The 21,350-nt window shown below is 41.1% G+C and overlaps 1 protein-coding gene across 2 annotated transcripts in view; it reads left to right on the top strand.

Moving 5' to 3' along the window:
* ELMO1 (engulfment and cell motility 1) overlaps nucleotides 1-21,350 on the top strand; it is a 532,635-nt gene that overhangs the window by 116,082 nt on the left and 395,203 nt on the right. For both annotated transcript variants that reach the window (XM_047095403.1, XM_047095404.1), the window contains exons 3-4: nucleotides 7,126-7,166; nucleotides 8,202-8,274. In XM_047095403.1, the coding sequence (XP_046951359.1) occupies nucleotides 7,126-7,166; nucleotides 8,202-8,274 (114 nt within the window). The remainder of the gene's footprint in view (nucleotides 1-7,125; nucleotides 7,167-8,201; nucleotides 8,275-21,350) is intronic.

Genomic DNA, 21,350 nt, shown 5'->3' with positions numbered 1-21,350 from the left:
AAGTGCTGTGCTGTATCGCCTCAAAGTGTCAGAATAAAGCATCTGTCACATTCTTTTAAAGCATTGGAGAAAAGCTTTTTAACACACTGAAACCAAAAACTTTAAGTCTTTGTGGAAAATAGTTTTGCAATTAAAGGACTGTAAGACGCTGGCCGTATGGAAGGGCAGACGCATGGTGGGGATCGGAGATTGCTTCTGCTTTCCTCTTGCTATGTTCCTTCTTTAGCTCCTGCGTGAGCTTTAGCGGCTGTCGGAAAGAGACCAGAAGAAAGGGAAAGAAGCTAAAAGTCTGGAAAAAGAAGACGTGGTCTTAATGAAACAATATTTGCTAATTGCCTGCCTTGCGGGGGCCCAGCAGCCACTCGCCTGGGAAGTGACAGAGGTGTCTCAGAGGTGGTCTCTGCCTCCATAGCAAGTGTAACTGAGTTGGCAGACAAAATGAAAATGAGTTGAAGAATGAAGAATAGGAAGAGATGAGAGCCAAAGGCAACAACGGGGCTGGAGTCACTCAAAGGAGAAAGAGGAATTGGATATTCATTCATGTATTTATTTCATCAACTTTTAAAAAAAGTAGCTGTAAAGTGGCAACACAGGATACAAGAATTTTGAAAGAAGCTCTTCATAAATAACATTATGCAGTGTCTTACTCTGTCCTGGGTGCTATCTCAAAGGTTTTACCTGTGCCATCTCAGTTCATCTTCATGATACTACAGTGTGTGAGGTACTGTGTTTATTTTCAGTAGAGAAAACGGAATCACTGAGAGAAGTCATAAACCTAAGGATTACAAAACCCGGAGTTGCAGAAGTTGGAGTTTAAGCCCAGGAGGTCATTTTCTAAAGATGAGAGCTCATAGTTGAGGGAAGATCTAGAAAGGCAGGGAGTGGATAAAAATTCAGCATTCCCAATGCTTTCCTGGTGTCTGTTAACTTAATGTCACCATATAAGCACTTTCCCCCCTGTGTCATTAAAAACATTTGAAATGAGTGAGGTTTCAGTGAAACCAGGCTCTGTTTTCTGGGCGATGTCCATTTTGGGACAAGTGTGTGCCTGACAAGTGACTGTCGGAGGCTAGAACTCCAGCCCATAATCCGTAGGTGCTCACAGCATGTGGTCACAACGCTGGGGGTGCTATCAGCCTCCATGGGTCAGTGTCAAGGGAGCAGTGTGTGCACGGACAGATTTAAGAGCCCTGAGGTGAGCCTTTGGGCTGGATGAGTCTTCAGGACAGATGCCTCTGCCAACGGACAGGGACAGGTGGTTAAACAGGAACTGTGCTCATAGGAGGCATGTCAGGGACAGGGACATGGATGTGGCAGAACTGTGGGGCTCTTTCCAGGGGAAGGAGCCTCAAGGCAGGCTGGACGCTGCCTGCCCCTAAACAAACAAGCAGAGATTCCCAAGGATGTTTCTTCTTGGGATTCTCTGATGCCTTAAAAGAACCATGTGGTTTGTGTGAGAGCATAGTTTTTTTTTTAAGAGATAAAAGGGAGCCAAGAGGAAGATCTGGTTTAGTAAGGAAGAAGATGAAGTGTTAAGCTTTCATGAAGGGGTGGCAGGACATCCACATGGATCTGCCCGAGGGGTTATTGGTATTGCTGGACCAGACCTTAGAAGAGGGTCAGAGTGGGAGGCATGGATTCAGGAATTTATGATACTGGCATTTCATTAAAGACAAGGGAGAGATAATAAAAAGGAAAGCAAAGACCAACACCCACTTTAACGAATAGAGAGAAGAGAGTGTTGCCAGAGACACAAGATTAAAAATGAATTGCTAGAGAATTTGGCCATTTGCAAAAATGTAGCTGATCTTACGAAAAGTAGATACACAAATCTTTTTGTATAGGAAATTTGCTCTCCTGACTCGCTGTCTTTGATAAATTCCATTAGATAAGGGAATTCTTTTGGAGAATAAGAGTTAAAGTCAAAAGGGAGGAATAAATCTTAAAAAAACAAAACAAAACAAAAAAAAACAAAAAAAGCTACTCCTTGAATATAACTGTTGGCACATGGTACTTTGCCAATCAGATTCATATGGAAATGCATACTTTGACAAATAAAAATATTTCTGCCAGCATTAAAATTTCCCCAGAAAAATATAAAATGAAGAAATACTTTTCTATGCTGCAAGATGACCTCACTGTTGCTAAGTGGAATGAGGAAAAGAGTGTGGTGGTCTGGGGCCACCCCTAACCACCTGCAAGGTGCAATCTGGTAACTGTCTAACCCTCCTGGTTATCCTTAAAAACATTCCTGCTCTTCCCATCTCAGCTCACTGCTGAGGCCAAGAAGATAGTTTTGACCTTCAAAACAAAAAGCTTAAGGAATTTGGTTACTTTTTAAAAAACTTTAAGTAGGCTCCACAACCTGTAAGTTTGAACTCATGACCCTGAGGTTAAGACTTCCACGTTCTATTGACCGAGCCAACCAGGCGCCGCAGTTACGATTTTTTTTTAAGTTACGAAAACATACTTAGGTAGTTAAAATAATTTTGCCTCAATATTCTAAATCCTGATAGATTCAAATAGAGTATAGAATTTTATTTTTAGCTCCTTTAGGCTTTATGAATCAGGAAGAAGAACCAGTTTTTGCCTTTTAGACCTAATTTTCTTTTTCTCCTGAGCCTTTTCTCTCAATGAAGTGAAAGACAAATTGTTCCTCAAGTCTACAGAAAGCAATCAAAGTGTCACCATACTCCCAAGACTTAGAAGACTGGGGAGATAGGCAGAAGCATCGTATGCCGCTTGAGCAAATGTTAACCAAAACATAGGCAGAGCTGGGGCCTTTGGCTTGGAATGTAAGTGGCACAAGGAAACTCACGTCAGACTAAGGGCTTTGTATAGGAAATGAGAAAAGCGGTGACACCAGACTAGTGTTTTCTGTCTGGGTATCTTGTTCAGTCCCAGTTTATGATAGTGCTGCTCACCTGTGTGACCTTGCTAACGGATGGTGATGGTCATTTGACGGGTATCTGTTTTATCACCTGTTGAATTACACTCGTCATCAGCTAGCTCGCTCAATGCTTTTCCAAGCCATGAATCACATAACTCCTTCGAGAGGCATCTGTGCAGGGAGTAGTGACAGCATTCACGTGTCTAACAACTTCTAGCTAACAGCTGCTTAGAGCCACCCAGTGTAGTTTACATGGTAGGAAGGGGGGAGGGGTGTGCTAGTTAATCCAGGCTATTCTTCAAATAGTTTCCTTTATTCAAGGCTTTTTGTTTGTTTTTTTGTTTTTTGACAGAAAGTGAATGTGTGGGTTTTCCATTCAACAGAAATGCATTGAGTCTCCTTTTAGATTCTACTAGCACCTATATACTATGGTAACTAGTACTGAGGGCGGGAGAAGATTAACCCACATGAATTAAGAGGGCTTGTTCTCGAGGGACAAGAAGATAAGACAGAGATACAAAGTTTTGGGGAGTGACTTATTTAATGTGCTAAGTACAGAGAGGGAGTGACTTCTGTCTGTGTGGTTGGGGAGATCAGAGACATCTACTTAAAGGTGGATATTCTGCTTTGAAATGGATATTACTGGTAGTAAGAGTTCATTGTTAGAACTGGAACAGAAAGGAGAGGGACATTCAACAAATGGTATAAAGTGTAAGTATGCAAGTGGGATTCTTTTTTTTTCTTTCCTTTTTTTTTTTTTTTTTTTTGGTGAATCATGGACTAATCCAGAAGCATGAATAACATGTACAGCATTAGTAGAAAGTTTGACTGCATGAGCACAGATTGTGGAAGGCCTTGGATGACAAGCTAAGGGATTTATACCATATTGGTGATGGTCACTGGGGATCTACAGAGGATATTGGGGCAAAAAAGAGTGACCTGAGCAAAGTTTGTAGGGAAAGTCAGATTTTACCCAATTATGGCTAATGTAGGGATTGGAGAGAAAGAAGCTGGGGATGTGGAGACTTATTTGCAAGGATCTGGTGACAGTGTCCTGAGAGCTCTACAGAGGTAGTAGTAAGGTCTGGAACGGATAAAGGGGAGACAGTTTGTGGAGGCAACAATGATGAGACTCAGTGGAAATGCATATATCACAATATAGAGTAAAGAAAAGGGGAAGGCAAGGATGAATTCTCTACAAATGTATGTGAAAAACTGCCCCATGTAGGCAGTGTAGGAACTAATGGCAGATAGGAATCAGAGTTTGATGTGCCAGTGGAGCATCTGACTGAGGATTTGTGGTGAGTCATCAGTAATGAAGGGGTTGCACTCCGGAGTGGTTGGGACTAGGGACAAAGAATGAGAGGCAATGGCATTGGGGGGAATATTTGTCTGATAGCAGGAGTTGGGATGGGGAGTGTCTGTATGTTAGGAGAGTAGTTAGGAGGTGAGAAGTCATGACGTGCCTTTAACTCCGTTGAGCTGGAGAGTGAAGAAACGAAGGCTGTAGGTGCTTCTGAGCAGAAGCGGTGCAACCAGAGGGAGCCGTCGTGGTGGGGGTGCGGGACCTTTGAGGTCCTGCTGTTGTTGGGGCAGGTTGATGGGTGAGAGTGATGGTTTTTGTTTGTGTATTTAATAAGATTCCTGAAGGAGAGTTAAATGTTGTATCTAGCAAGCTGTCAGAGATGTGCAAGAGAGTATTTGGAGCCAGAACTTTACACTCTGGGCAGTTGAAGTGAATGAGGAACTGACCGATTAAGCAAAAGCGGAAGAGACCAGAACAGAAATGTGGCGTTAGGAAGTTAGAGGCAAAAGAGAAACAATTGAAGGATCTCTTGGCTTTTACTGATGGTGTATTGGTTAACACTGTAGGAGACTGAAGGAAATACCATGAAAGCTCTGGAAAGAGGGTTTCCAAAAGAAGGCAGTAGTAATAGTGTCAAATAAGGTAGATGAATTAACGGAGAGGAGGACTGTGAAAGTTCACTGGCACTACCTTTGGGTGGTGGGAGCTAATATTTCACTGGAACAGCAAGAAGAATAGAGGAGACAGGTGTGGGGCATGGGCCATAGCATTTATTCTGAGGGGTTAAGGCTGCCTTATGGGTGTGTTATGTTCAGTTAACTGTGATTCCTTTTCATCAGTGGTTTAGAGCCTTTGTATAATCTTTGTTAAATCTCTAAGTTCTTCCCTGGTTTTTACTCCTTTCATCTATCCAGCCTGAGAATATTCTAGATATAATAGTACCCCATAGACTTCTGTCCAAATTTGGTTCTGAATCTATGAGTCAGACCTGAAGGAAAATCTAAGAAATTCCTTTATGACACCTCAACTAGGAAATCTAATTCTGGGAGCTATTGTGTTAGATGTCTTCTCCTACCTCAGTAGCAATGCTTTCTTGGTCTGATCTGTTGTTTCAATGTAATTCAAGGCTAACATTCAGTCTTGTTATTTAGATTTCAGTTTTGAGGGTGTAAAAAGTAAGATTAGGAGGCTAGGAGTGATAAGTCTTCATAAAATACAGATAGCCTGGAGAAGGCTCTGGCAGTTGGAAGTGCAAAATCCTCATCTAATGGGCATAGTTTTACTCCTAAAATTCCTTTGTCCTTTGGATGTGAGAACATCATTGCCCCTCCACTCAAAGCTAAAGCCATAAACAGTGGATAAGTTCTTGTGAAAAGCCATTGGATTGTATAACATGTAACTTCTTTGGAGAACCCAATCTCCATTTCTCATCTTATTAGAAAGGAGACCAACTCAGGATGTCGGGATAACCCAGCAGCTTTCCACTCCTCAATGATTTCTAGGTTCCCCTTCTTCCCACTGGATTTTTAGTTTAGTCAGACATTCTTTTGAACACATGGTGGTGGACTCAGTCATAGAGACTAGATCTCTGGTGGGCAGGAGTTCATTGGAGGAACACTGTGGACTGAGCTGGAGTCAACTTTTAGCTAGGGCTGGAGGCCCTTAGAAGGGACTGTGAACAGTGGTCAGAATTCACTAATTTGTCAGAGCAGACATAGTAACATCATGTCTCAGGGCTATTCTGTGACGTGAGAGAGTAATAAGCCAAAATCCTAACCGTTAACCCTTTTTTGATTTTTCTGCTCTTTGTATTAATTCTCATTTATTTCTTATAGCAGCCCTGAGGAATGGGTAGGTCCTATGCCCGTTCTACAGATAAATTAGTTGAGGTTCAGCAAATTAAGGGAATTATATAGGTTATACTGCAGACCAGTTAAGGAGCTAGGATTTGAATTGGTTCTGCTTGATTCAGTATTCATTTCCCCATAACACATTGCCCTTCAGAGGGACAGAAGCAGAACATGTTTATATGTAGACAGCTTTTTATATGTTTGTATCTGAAAAATCCAAGACCATGTGTTGTATTTCTTTGATTTTTCTGCCCCCTTTATTTCTTGCCTGTGATTTGTTCTTTCGGTTGACATGCTACTGCCCACCCCAGACAGAGATAGATGGGGCGTCTGTTTTCGTCCAAAGTAGAGAGGTTTCAACATCACTGGGTGAGCTGTGTGTGTCTCTCTCTTTGCTGCATTCCTTCTCTCTGGGGGCAGGCGGAGCGGAACACAGCTGTGGCTGTTAGGCCTGGAGCACAGCTGTAGTCAGCCGGCCAGTTGACACCATGGCACATGGTGTCATGGTCTCATTACTCAAGTGTGTCCAGCTCAAGCTGCTGCATGATTGGCATTTGTCAGGGCCACGGTTAGGAGAAGAATTCTATGCACTTTGTAGGAACAATTTCGCAATGCCTCCTATTCCATTTGCCACACGTTCTCATAAAAATGTCCTGAATCCAAGCTTGTTTGCGTAACACCACACTGCTGGTTGCCTGCTTCGTGTACTGATCCTGAGGAATTCTGGTTATCGTTTGACCTTGGGGCTCTCATTGCCTGTGAGGTCGTTGAACAGAGCTCTGTGTTCATCTTGATTTTAACGCAGCTACGTTAAATATGATGCATGTTTTGTTCAACTAATAATGTTAAGAATAGAAAAAGGGACCACAAGGATAGTAAATCATTAATATATCGGGTGGTGACAGCTGGTAGATTACACCTTGAGAAAAACACCAGACTCATTGACAACAACCAAGAATAGCAAATGGAAGTTCTCCTTACTTAGATATCTTTTTATTAGGCTCCTTTTCTTCTTCTTTTTTTAATTTAAAATGATGAAATGAAACTAACAGCATTTCCTTTTTTTTGCTATTTTGCAGAAAAAACCACTGTCTGCAATAATAAAGGAAGTCTGTGATGGGTAAGTGTTACTTAGGATACGTGTGAGTTGCTTCAGTCCACAAACTGGAATCTAATAATATATTCCTGAGCAAGTATTATTGCTCTATTATTATTATTTTTAGTTATAACATTATTTATAAGTCACTACCTGACCTCCGCAAAGACATCAAGAATCACTCTGTACGATTTACATGCCCTCTTACACCAAAAATTTTCTGTTGTTCCTCAAAGAGCAGAAAGTGTGAAATGGCTGGTGTGTGCACATTGGGGCCGGTTTTATTTATTTTGAAAAGTTGTGGTTCATTCATCCTACTCAGCAGGGAGCAGTCTGAAGTTCCTGAGGTTAAATACACACCTCATCTGGTATAAATTGAGAGGACCATTCAGGCTCCCATAGAAGACGAAAGAATTTAAAGGACAAGTCAGTGTGTGGTTTTGCTGCCCCATGGAACTTGACAGTGTTACAGCTTTCCTACCTCTCTTTGGCTGGCCTTAACAATCCAAAGGGAAAGCATGTATAGAATTGCATGAGGTTTTTCTGCTCCAAAGCAGAATTATGAAGACAGTGTTACTTCGAGTTTATTTAAGACCTGGGATACTTGATTGGAATGTTTCCATATGCAGCAAGCATAGTGATTAGGGATTGCAGAACAGAGACCATTGGAATATAACAATTATCAAAAATTTAAATTGCATTCATTTCTTCTGTGTTCCTCTTTCTGCTCCATTCCTTCAAAATGGGGGAGGAATATAACATTGTATTTAAACACCCCTGCCTCAAAGCCATGAAAATGAAATGCTTCAAGGTGAGCCACATTCCATCCACTAGGTGTGCAATAGGACCACGATGATCCACAGAGGAAATGATCGGTCAGGGCGATGCAAGGTGGGCTAATGTCATTCCAGTGTTAGGAAGCTCACTGGGGGGTGTGTTGGGTACTGGCCAAATTCCAAGTGTAGGGTGCTTCATCCTTCTAATAATCTGTCACACTGTAAAAGTGACAATGACCCAGTTTTTTTGTTTTTCTGATCAGTTTATGCTTATATTTTTAAGGTGGTCCCTTGCCAACCATGAGTACTTTGCACTGCAGCACGCCGATAGTTCCAACTTCTATATCACAGAAAAGGTAGGTCAACCACATTATTTAATCTGGGACACTTCTATTTAAAAAAATTAAAATATGACTGATATTTCCTGTGTTCAGGACTAGACTAGACCTGCTGATCTAAATTTTAAACCTCTATCATCTGTAAAAATAGAGTGTGCAGAGCAAAGACTGCTACTTTAGTATGAACAAGGCAATAGTTAGCGTCTTCAGGAGTGAAGAACAGATATGTTTCTGCATCACGTTTTAGCAACTATATTTGCCTTCTAACTGTGCATATACTAGTCATTCTTATTCCTTGGTTACAGCATTTATTTGATGTTTAATGACTCCTTTGTCAGACTGCTTTTTTTTTTAAGAACAATCTCTTAAGTCCTGTTTAAAGTAGTGGAAACGATGATAAGAAACCTTTTCAAAGGCGGCATTGTGTAAACACTGAGTATTCTGTGGCTCAGGGAACCTTGCATTCTTCGTGGGGGATTTTTTTTTTTTTTTAACTCTTTAAGAAGCTTGGAGGAGAAGGAGGGAGTGGTGAGGACTAACGTGGTTGTGGCAGCAAGTAAAAGCAATGTCTCCGAGAGATCCCTGACAGGAGAAGGGAAAACTAATATTTATTCAACACCTACTGTGTGCCAAGGAACTGGGCTAGGCACATTTACATCCGTTTGTGCGTTTCTTCCTCAAGACTAACCTGTGTTGGAAACAGTATTGGCTTTGGTTCACAGATAAGAAACTGAACCATGAAAGTCCAATGGCTTGGCCAATATCTCACGAGTAGTAAATGATACAATCAAAAAACAAGTTTAGGTTTTTGTGCTTCAATCACTTTGCCTTTTGGGAATTTCTAGAAGAGCTTAGTGTTTAGTTAGTTTAGTTTTATGAAGAATTCACTGAAATACATAGAGTCAATATTGTCCTCATGGAACTTTATAACCTTGTGGACTTGGTGGGGAGGAAAGGCTCAAGCCCCCTGAACAGTTTTCATGACAACAAGGTAGTCAGTTCTGGGACAGAAGTGAATACAAAGTGCTCTTAGAGGAGGGGGTTATTGGGTGACCTCAGGCTCCAGACTTTGTTCCTCCCAATCAGCAGTCCCTGGAGCGACCATCAGTTTACCTGTGAATCAAGTGGTTGTGTAAGGTGGAGGCTGTAACGAGGGTCCTGCAGTTACCGTGAGGGCTTGCTGTCTCCAGAGGAGTGTGTGTGTATGGGGGTTGGGGGCAATTGGATGGCAATTGGATGGCAATTCAGTCCAGCCCAGTAGGAGTATAGCCACAGACTTGGGAATGCTTCTCAGAAATTGCTTTGTTCTTCCCAGATGGACACTGGAATTTTCACAACTGATCATGTTTTTCTCTTCCTACTAATTGACAGAAAGCTGAGAGTCAACAAGTGGACTAGATTTCCTGGCCTGTGTTATATTTAATTTTACTTGTTCCTTTGATGTGTTCTACAAACACTTAGTTTCCTGTCTTTATTTTCCCTTAGCTTCATTTTCTTACTATTTTTCATTGATTCTTTACTGATTTATATAATATGCATGCTCTTCTTCGTGAGGTAAAGAGGGTATAAATAAGTAAGTTAAATGTTAGCAGTTAAACATACTGCTGTGGATATCTTTAAGCAGAATACGGTCTCATTTCAACTCTGTTCACCTTTTCAAGATAACTAAAATATTACAACTTTTAGGGTATTATCAGAAAAGATTGGATGGTTTCCTACTATTTGGAGCATAATACGAAAAAGTGTAAAAAGTATTGGGTGATATAATTATAGGGCGATAGAAGTTATAATGGATTTTTCAAATATCACCAATTAGTGGGCAGTGCTATCAGTTTTGTTGGTTGCAACAGCATAAAAAATGAGAGTAGAATAGATCACAGCACTTCACCTGTGTTGTTTGTAAATCCTTGTGTCGTACACACACATATACAAGACGTGTGTATTGTGCTGGTTTTTTTTACCTTGGGTTGTGGTAAACCACAGCCCAAAGTCACGGAATCACAATATCCCTGCATTTGGTTAATCTGTATTGGCTTGTGTCCCCTGGTGGCTGTCCTGTAACCTGTCATCATTGGCAGGAGACCTCAGTGTACTGTAGATGACTAGGATGAGATTCTCAGACTGTAGAACATTCTCATTGCAAGGAGAACCTTTTAGAAATGGACATTTTCAGATCCCACCCCTAGAGACTCAGATTGAGCTGGCCTTGGATATGGCCTAGGATTTTGCAGTTTAAGAGCCTCCATGGAATTCTAATGGAAACCCTAGGACCACCTGGGGGGATATAGCTCTGGGGCTGTTTTTTGGTACCAGTACTGTGTGTACCACAGAAGTTATGCACTAAGTTTGACTTAGAAGTGTGTGTGCAGCCAATTCTTGGAATAATTTAAAAATTCATAAAATATTTATGCTTTTGTTCTAATGAAAATTAATGTATACACAGAAAATTCAAACTACTCAGAACAGTGGGAAAATTATTAAAATAAAAAAAATTAATGTTTTATTTATTTTGGAGAGAGAGAGAGAGAGAGAGAGAGAGAGAGAGAGGCAGGCAGGCAAAGTACAAGTGGGCAGGGGCCCAGAGAGAGGGAGACACAGAACCCAAGCAGGCTCCAGGCTCTGAGCTGTCAGCACAGAGCCCAACGCTGGGCTTGAACTCATGAACCGTGAGATCATGACCTGAGCTAAAGTTGGACGCTTAACCAACTGAGCCACCCAGGCACCCTGGGAAAATTGTTATTTTATCAGGCATCTTAGTTGTTTTTTAGAAAATCATGTGTTGCCTGAGAACATTGTTAATGTTGAGTTTGAAAGGGACCGCCACCTATGTTTGTCATCCAGTCTGTCTGTCTTCAGGGGGCAGTAGCAGAGATTATTCTTTTATTAAGAGTTTAGGGAACGAGAAGACTCATCTTCCCAATCATCGCTCTTTGTTTGTAAATAGAATGTCATCACTCTTCCTCCTGCAGCTGTTAGTGGGCACAGCTGTGTGTGCATGTGATACAGAACTCATATGTCATGCACAGGGCAGGAGAGACCTTGGATCCTGGGTCACAGGGGCAAACCTGGGCTGCCTTCAGTCTGCTGTTAGGTTAGTGCAAATACTCCTATACATAGAGCCCATTTTCCATTTTAGCCTCATTTTGGTTACTTACAGCCCAGTGAGTTGTTAGGTAATATTTGCATTACCATGGTAACCGGTGACTAATTTTTGAAACTTGTACATGTTCTTCTTAGTTACTGATTTTCCCTTGCATATGAGGTGGTCTCCCCCCCTCTGCCAGAGATAAAATATCACCTGTAATTTGAAAGAAGAAAAATTCTCCAGGCTCGACAAGCTAATGCATTTTGTGACTGATGGACGGATGCTTGTAATTCTCTTCTAATATCCTCAGGAAGGCACCTCCCCTACTTTTCTCATGTTATCCAAGTGCATTTTTCCAAAATAGTCTCATTTGCTTATTGGGCCATTAACTTTGGTTTTTCAGTGGGAGAGAATATTATGTTGTTGAGCAGTTTTCAGCAAAAGCATAGCATAGAAATCCTTACAGAAAGTTAAGGTTTAGCTACTCACAAGCTCAAATTCTGCCCTAGAAATTTTTATATGTCAGGATGATGTCCGAATGAAAGAGAGAGAGAGAGAGAGAGAGAGAGAGAGAGAGAGAAAGAGAGAGACAGAGGCAGGAAAAAATAAAAAATAAAAAGTGAATTGTGTATCTTTTTTCAGCTTTATTGGGGTGTAATTGACAAAATTGTAAGATCTTTAAAGTACATGGTGATTTGACATATGTATACACTGTGTAAGGATTCTCCCCATCTAATTAATTAACACATCTTTCACCTCATGTGCTTATTTATTTATTTGGTGGGAACATTTAAGTTCTGTTAGCAAATTCAAGTTATATAACACAGCATTATCGACTGTAGTCATCATATTTTGAATTAGATCTTTAGACCTTGTTCGTCTTATAGCTGAAAGTTTGTGTTGTTTTACCAGTCTCTCCCTATGTTCCCTGTCTCCTATCCAGCCCCGGAAACCACTTTTCCACTCTCTGTTTCTATGAGCTGGACTTAAGTGATACCATGGAGTATCAGTCTTTCTCTGTGTGATTTATCTTACTTAGCATAATGCCCTCAAGGTCCATCCATGTCCTTGCTAATGGCAAGATTTCCTCCTTTCTCATGGCTGAATAATATTCCACTGTGTATATGCCACATATTCTTTTATCCATTCATCCATTGGCAAACACTAAGGTTGTTTCTACACCATAGCTGTTGTGAATAATGTGGCAATGAACATGGAAGTGCAGATATCCCTTTGATAGCCTATTTTCATTTCCTTTGGATAAATATTCAAAAGTGGGGCTGTTAGTTAATATGATAGTTTTATTTCTGAAGAGTTGAGGAACCTCCATGCAGGTTTCCTTATTGGCTGTACCAATTTACATTCCCACCAACAGTGTGTGAAGGTTCCGTTTTCTCCACATCCTGGCCAACACTTGTTTATTTATTTGATGATAGCCATTCTAACTGGTGTGAAGTGATATCTCATTGTGGTTTTGATTTGCATTTCCCTGATAATAATGATGTTGAGTACCTTTTCATGTACTTATTGGCCATCTGTGTGTCTTTGGGAAAATGTTCATTCAGTTTCTCTGCCCATTTTTAAGTGGGATTGTTTGTTTATTTGTTTTTGCCATTGAGTTGTGTGAGTTCTTTATATATTTTGGGTATTAACCCCTTAACAGATGCAGGATTTGCAATTATTTTCTCCTTTTCCATGGGTGGCCTTTTCATTTTGTTGACAGTTTCCTTTACTATGAAGAAGATTTTTAGTTAGACATATCCTACTTGTTTATTTTTGTGAATTGTGTGTTTAAGTATTCTGGTGGAATTTGTCTTCCAAAAATTTTTTATATGGAGAGACTGCTAATAAGCATTCTAGCTCATTATCCTCATTTCAGTCTGATGATGTGTGTATTATTGTCTCCATTTTACAATGAGGAAGGTGAGACCGAGAGAGAGGTTAAACAACAGGTTGTATAGGTCATGCAGATGGGCAGTGGTTAAGCTGAGTCTTGGACCTGGGTGGGTCTTTCTTCAAAGCTTTCTAGGCCATCTCCTGGAAACATTCTGTCCCCCCTGCCCAGGTCCCAATATGTTTATGATTCTTTTCTGTGGACCCCAGACCACTGATCCTGATGGTAATTGCCTCACGAAAATACATACAGGAAGTTACAGCCAGCTTCTTGTGAGCATTTGTTACCAGCTTCAGTCTGTGGCTTCCTTATTCCCTAAAAGGATAACTTGGAGGAAGTTGTAACAAGTAGTGTTCCACTCCCTAGAAATTAGCAAAGTACAGCTGACCCTTGAACAACAGGGGTTTGACCAACCCTGGTTCAGTTATACATAGATTTTTTTCAATAAATATAGTACAGTACTGTAAATGTTTTTTCTTTATGATTTTCTTAATACCATTTTCTTTTCCCTAGCTTACTTCCTTGTAAGAACACAGTATATAATACATATAACATACACAATATGTGTTTCTCAGCTGTTTATGTTGTTGGTAAGGCTTCCAGTCAACAGTGAGCCATTGATAGTACAGTTTTGAGGGAGTCAAAAGTTACATGTGGATTTTTGACTGAGTTGGACGTCAGTGCCTCTGACTCCTATGCTGTTCACAGGTCAACTGTACATTTTTATTTGGATTGTATGGATTATATAATTGTGCAAGGTAGTATTATTGTACTAATACTGTTCTTTTTAGGAAAGTTGCTTTGTCATCCTTAAACCTAAGCATTAAGAGAGAACAGGGCATAGTGAAGGATGCCTTTGGTAGACTGTATGTTCCACTGTTAACCCCCTACTAAGACCTGTTTCAGAATGTCTGAAGTATAGTGATATACCTTGGTAGGATCTTATTTAGATTAATTCTTATTTTGTAGGAAGAGAGATGGCCAAGCCTCATCTGGGCTCTCTTAGCCAAGCTGGCTGCAGTAACCTTTGGGAAGGAAATGGGGTCATTTGTGGGGCATCCCTTTTTATGCCATTCTCACTTCCCAGATGCTCTTGGTTCTCAAAGGCCTTGAGCCTCCCAGAACCTGGGTAGATAAGGATTGTGTCCCTGGGACTTGTATATTCTACCCGGTCAGGAGATCACTCAGTTACCCATGTGGAATTCACTTCAACTGTCATGCTTTGAGTACTGGGCTCCACAAAGGGCCTAGTGAGAAGAATATGTTCCATTCTCTGCATTCGTGATCTCACTGTCTAGTGGGGGGACACAGTCTTGAAATGGGCACAGGTTTTAAGGAAGGAGAGGAAAGAACCGAATAATTATAGGAGGGAGGAGGTCACCAAATGGGTCTTTGAGCAGGCTAACTATGTCTGATCTGAATTTGGGAAATATATTCATTTAAAGACCACACTCTTTTTGTGAGTTTTAGCATCCTGGCAGGCCAGTTCGGGAGTGCTCTGGTGGGGGGAACAACTACCATGAACATTTATTGGATGCTTGCTCTGTGGCAAGCTGTCTGCTAAGCGTTTTGCATGGACTGTTTGTCTTATTAAATCTTCATGGAAAGCCTGTGAACCGGGTTTTATTGTTACATGTTCCATTTTACAGAGGGTACCGCTGAGGGTCAGGGGTGTAAGGAAGTAGGCTGGGATTGGACCCAGGAAGTCTGACTCGAGAGCCAGTGTCCCACACTCTTGGGCTGTGCTGTGAGGCAGGCATTTCGGCACGCCTCATCATGCCGTACCAGAAATGGGAGACATACCAGTTCTGGTGCTGGAGATGAAAATAGATTCTTTCATCATCTTCTTTTGCCTCCCTAGTTTCCTCTGCTGAAAGTCCTCATTCTACCAGCTCTTGACCTCCTGAAAGCCCTTGACTCGACATACATCCTTGACCCAATAACCCAATTTGATCAGCATTGTTGGGCCAAGTAGTTTGCTTTAAAACTTCTGAAGAGGTACACACATCACCAGTAGAGTCTCTTTTCCATTTGGGGCAAAGCTAGTGAGTCCAGGGGAACTGGCTTCACCTCTGTATGGGAGGGTCAGCTTTGTGCAGAGATGGTGGATGACACCTCTGAACTGGGTCGGCTAACACAGGGGTACGTGTCTCCATTGGTCGCTACAGAAAATGAGAGCAGGAGCGTCCTGTGGCTGGCTCAAGATCGCTGTAATCAAAAGAGTTCAAATTTGTGCATATGCCTTGGGTAATTTTTATTTCAAGCGTGCCCTTTTTTGTATGGTGGATGTAGGCTGTCTAATAAAGAGAGAGCAGGGGCATTGTTGTTAACCACATCTTTCTCTGTTTTGGGTTGGTGTCCTGAAGCACAAGACATCTCACGTCAACCTGGCTCATCTTCTAAAAGTGGCTAAAATCTTGTGGGGTTGGAGGTATTTCTGAGAAAAGATTGGGGAACTTTCTTCTATTTTAGGTATAATGTGAAAGTGCAAAACTTTTTGGATGATAAGATTCTAGGACAATAGAATTAATAGTAGGGGTTTTCAAGCTGTAGATCATCCCTCATTAGTGGGAGTTACATCATTCTAGTCAATTGAAAGAGCTTTAAGAATGGACTGTAATAGAGAACAAAATAACAGTCTGTTGCATGTGTTGTTTTGCTTCTCATACATTCATAAAATACATGTGTAGTCTTAGTTTTGCCTTGGCTTGGGGGCAGAAGTGTTGGAGAGTCACTGAAGATCATTACAAGGGAGGGTTCGCTAGGGAGAATAAATACAAGGCTGTATGTGAAATAGTTTAAGCAAGCCTCGCGATTGGAGTGTGTTCTTCCCTGAAGAAAGTGTCACGCATCCACAGACCACCACCAACACTGCCACCAAACAATATACAAAGCAAACTGAGGCATGTCTTTTCCTGGGGAGCTGTCCTGCCCCTGGTTCCTGGGCAGGAACCAGACGGCAGCTCTATGGCCTGGTGCCCTGTGTCCTTTGCCTATTGTCACAGAGCCAACGGCACCACGAGCTGACACATTATCCTAGCTGGGCCCCCCATACTCTCTTCTGGGAATCTGAAATTCAGGGGTGAGTTGGGTGGTGATGTTTGCCGGAACGGGCAGTCATATGGAATCACATCTGATGGCGGATAAGTCATCCCGCAAGCCAAGTAGTTGGTAGAGCAAGCTGTAAGCGCACAGAGTAAAACCAGCCTGCAGGAAAGATTGAGGTAAGTGGGAATGAAGGCCCCCCCAAGGGAGTCAGCAGCGGTGGAGAGGGAGAAGCTCCCATCCTGATTTCCCTCTCTGCTTTCTGTGTCCTGTCTTTGCACCCCTGAGAGAGGACCTGCCGGGGCTTTTCAGTCCCACCCCTTTACTTAAACCACTTTATGTGGGTCTTGGTTACTCTTGATCAAAGAACTTTCACGGGCATAGGCATTTTAAATTTGAGCAAACCAGAGCCCAGGAATGTTGTAAATTTCCTGACCCAGCCGCATTCCCTTTTCTGCCGCCTACGGTAGAAGATTCTGGATTTGTTCAACAGAAGCCACTGTCACCACCTCTGCAAGCTGCCCTCTGCCAGGTGTGACCGGCACGGGCCCCCACCTGCAGACCTGAGCCAGTGCCCCAGGACCGGCTCTCAGCAGGCAGGAATGCAAAGAAAAATGTTCCTGCTTTTCACCTTGCCCTGTCCGCTCAACTCTCCTGGGGTTCCTGACTCTAAGCATTTCTTCCGTGCTGCCCCTTTGCTCTCTCCCGTGCCTTTCTCACAACCTGCTGCCTGCTGTGGCCTTGTTAAAGACTCTACGTTCACATGTGCCTTGCTGCTGAGTTCTCCCTTCTTTTAACTTGTGATTGAACCTGACTTTTATTATGGACGCTCCTTGCCCTGATGGCTGCTGGAATGCCTGTCACCAGCTTTTGGAAAGCACTGGACTCTCCTAGATAGGCTACTTGTACTGGATCTGCCAGCTTATAAGCCAGGGCTGTCAAGCAGAAACAGCCATGCCAGGAGGAAAAAAAACAAAACAAAACTGTGCATGCGTATGTTCGATAAAAGAAACTTGTATGGACTTCCCGGATGTGCCAGGCACTGTGTTGAGCCCAAGATAGTTCCAACCTTCGTGATTCTCAAAGTCCAGGAGGGAAGAAAGACAAATAAATATTTAGCCCAAATTAGCCAGTTATAATTGTTAAGTGTCACAAAGGACAAATGTAAGCATCCAGACCTAATTTAGCCTGGAGCAGGTGACATTTAAGCAGATATCTAAGACAAAGGTGCAGGGGGAGGCCCTTGAAATGGGCAAAATGTGGCTAGAGAGTTTTGCATAAGCCTCAATTCTCAAGGCCTTGTAAGGCCGTATTAAGGATGTTAAATTTTATTCTAAGGGCATTGGGGAGCCTTATGGTTCTAAGCTAAACCATAAATGACTACAGACTTCCCTGTGATTAGTCTGAATGTATCATGCTGGAAGAGTGGTCAGCCTATGCTAGAAATGATCAGAAAACCATTTACCATGGAGAGGAAGGAAATGCAAGGGTATTTTGAAATAGATCTAGAGACTGACATCAAATGCTGGGTAGCTCTCTTGATTCCAAGGAGAAAATGGGACCAGATAAAAATCTTCTTGAAATGTCTGCCTTCAAAAAGCTTGCCACGGGGGCGTCTGGGTGGCTCAGTCAGTTAAGTATCTGACTCTTGATTTTGGCCCAAGTCACGATATTATGGTTCGTGGGTTTGAGCCCTGAATCAGGCTCTGTGCTGACAGTGTGGAGCCTGCTAGGGATTCTCTACCCACCCCCCCTTCTGATCCCCACTTGTGCTCTCTCTATCTCTCTCAAAATAAATAATAACTAAACCAAAAAAAAAAAGCTTGCTTTGTATTAACCTCCTTGATATCTTGGCTAAGGTTAATAATAACATATTGCAGTTAAATTGAACTGTTCTCTTTATTTATTTCCACAGTGCTGTCTTCTTGATAAATTTGTTGATTTGCACAGCCAGATAAAACGTTAATATAATTATCTGACTAACATACTCAATTTTAACATCCCTTTTGGGTACTCCTAATATAGAACATAAAACATTTTCTAACATATTCATAGGAAAATAAGTAGAAAAAATCTTAATATTTCCTGTAGATTGGGGCATAGGAGTGAAAGAGGGAGAAATCTATTTGCTCAGATTTGACATTTAAGCATGTGATGGGATGAAAAAGATAAGTCCCTGATTTCATAGAGTTTTCAGTCTAGAGATAAACTAGATAGACACCAATTGATGATGGATGGGGGTCATGTTTGAAAAGATTATTGGGAATATGATTTTTGAATCAGTTAGGTTTATAATTTGATCCTCTGTGGACCTATGTGATTCAGTGCACATTTAAAAAATCTGTTAAGTAGAATCTGAACTCTTATGCTTTATTTTTTAAACATCTGACTCATACACCATAAAATCTGCCCAGTTACTATATATACTGCAATGGTTTTAGTGTATTTATAATATAATATGTAGTGTTTTACTTTTTAGATAGTAAGTCTGTGTCATGTCCACCTGGGGTACTTTCATTTTCCAAAACAGCAGCTCTCAGATTTAAATGCAGATCACGTGTCAAATCTAGAGGTTTAGATTCAGTAGATGAGGGCTGGGGTTCAAGCATTTTTAACAAGGCTGTTGGTCATGATTGCACACTACCACTAGAAGTGTGAGCAGGTTCTGGATCTTTCCCCTTATTCCTGTGTATGATGAAAATCCACATTATGAAATCTTATTGGCCTGTAGGCCTGGGTGCTCCCTGAACTGGAGGCATCATTTTACTGTTGCTGAGAGAGCATGAGGTCCAATTTCTTACTTATTTAACCTGGCCATCAAGGCGTGTCACAGTCTCGCCCCAGGCAACATTTTCAATGTTGCTTGTCTATCTTGTTTTCTCAACTTCAGAGAAACTGCCTGAATAAACTCTAAATAAACCTTGCTTCTGGAATTCAGTCCTGTTCTTCCTCCCTCCCCTTCCTCCTATTATCGTGTTTCAGGTACAGGACTAGGTGCTTTGGATAAAGACACAAAATAACATACTCCTTGCTTCTGGGGAGATGAATCTTCGCAACAAACACACACTGGAAGCAGTCTTATTAAAATAACTGCCATTTCAGGACAGCTGACCTCTTCTCCCTACCAATCCTAAATTGTTTGAGCTGGAAGAAACCTTGGCTATTTGCCTGAAAGAATCTTAACCCCAATTCTGGAGATTAGTTTCTTAATTCAGTCTTCTTTGTAAATTTCTTCCCATCTTTACTGCTTTCAGAATCATTGTTTCTTTAGTTATTGTCTGGTAGTTTCATTTGTAGAGAATCAGAACCTGCATCTCTTTGCTGTTGCCTTGAAATGATGTTTAACTATTTGTGTGCTAATTTGTATTTTCTTCTCCATGGGATTCGAAACACCTTGCAATCAAAAACTGTGTTCCACCTCTAGACCCCTCTTACCAGTGTCTCACCTGGTTTCTTGAACAAAAAAGAAATAGGTGTTTGAGGACTGTTTGTTGATTTAATGTGATGCAGTTTTCTCTGTAAGATAGAAAGTACAATTAGTCTCTTAATAAATATGTATGATGTTGGTTAATTCAATTAACAGAATAGGCACATACACTTTCAGATTATTCACCATGGAGGAATTGTAGAGTGAATAAATGAATCTTAATGCTTCTCTAAGAGTCTTAAATCAATGTTAAAAAGTTGAGGTTGGCTTTGGTCCCCCACAGCTTATTAATTATCTCTCTAAAATAAGTACACTATATATATTCACACACACACACACACACACACACACACACACACACACACATCTGAATTTGATATTCACACATTGCTGAATATCAATTAAAATTTTTAAGGGTTCATGAAGTCTCATAATAATTAAATCAGTTCTATGGATTGAAGACTCCCTATTTGGAATAAATGACCTATTCCTGAGAACATGGTCAGCTTTAGGAATTTATCTCTAGTTCACTGCAATTGCCATGGGGAGGGAAAAATAAGAGCCCCCTGTACCTTACAGTATACAAATAAATCATTATTATGCAGATAATCAGACAGTAATATAATTTTAGTCAGCATTATCATTTTTATTTTCATTATAGCAAATTACAACCTCTAAGAATCAAACTATACTTATGAAAGATAATTTACCCCAAATTATGTGATTGTTCAATTCTGAGAAACTATATTTTACTTTATTTCACCCTGGGGATCTATTAATATTCATGTGGCTCACCTATCATAAGTTCTTCACTTTAGTCAATTGACTCTAAGGAAGCAGTAGTCACAGAAGAGCAGAGAGAATTCTAGGCTTAAATAAATGAATGCTTCAGACTTTCTGTGAAGGAAAATATGGGCCATGGCTTAGAAACCTTGTTGGCATTCTCTACCCCACCCCTACACACTCTTATTCATTACATGAAGGAGAAGTTTATGATAGTCACACTCCACAGTGGTGACCCATTTTCCAATAACCAGTGAACAACTGAATGCAGCTGTTTGCAGTTGGCTTTGCATGTACATATGGTGAAAACATGTCACCAAGAACAGAGGTTGGAGCCAGCATTTTGACCAAAACAAAAAACGCTTTGAAATAATGTCATTTTGTGTTGGCTTGTGTCTTGGTCCTTTTAGGCTGTTATAAGAAAATACCCTAGACTGAGTGAGTGACTTATAAACCATAAAATTTTATTTCTCACAATTCTGGAAACAACAAGTCCAAGACGGAGGTGCTGGCAGATTTGGTGTCTGGAGAGGGCCTGCTTCTTGGTTCAGAGGTGGTCATCTTTTCACTGTGCACTCAACATAGCAGAAGGGAGAGAAAGCTCCAGAGGGTCTCTTTTTATAAGGACACTAATCCCATTCGTGAGGGCTTTACCCTCATGACCTAATCACCTCCTAAAGGCCTCACCTTCTAATATCATCATATTGGGCATTAGGATTTAACAAACAAATTTGGGAGACACAAGCATTCACTCTGTAGTAGTATCTTGCCACATGTGAACCAACACTTTTTTATAATTACTCCCCAGACCTTACATTTTGAATTTCTCCAAGTCAGGAACCAAAAGATTATTAATATTA

This window comes from Lynx rufus, unplaced genomic scaffold, assembly GCF_022079265.1.
Source record: "Lynx rufus isolate CCGP_SWC_20201006 ecotype Redwood Valley unplaced genomic scaffold, mLynRuf1.p SCAF_4, whole genome shotgun sequence".
In the NCBI taxonomy this organism is placed as follows: domain Eukaryota; kingdom Metazoa; phylum Chordata; class Mammalia; order Carnivora; family Felidae; genus Lynx; species Lynx rufus.
The sequence above is the reverse complement of the archived record's forward strand: the minus strand, read 5'-3'. Positions and strand labels throughout refer to the sequence as shown.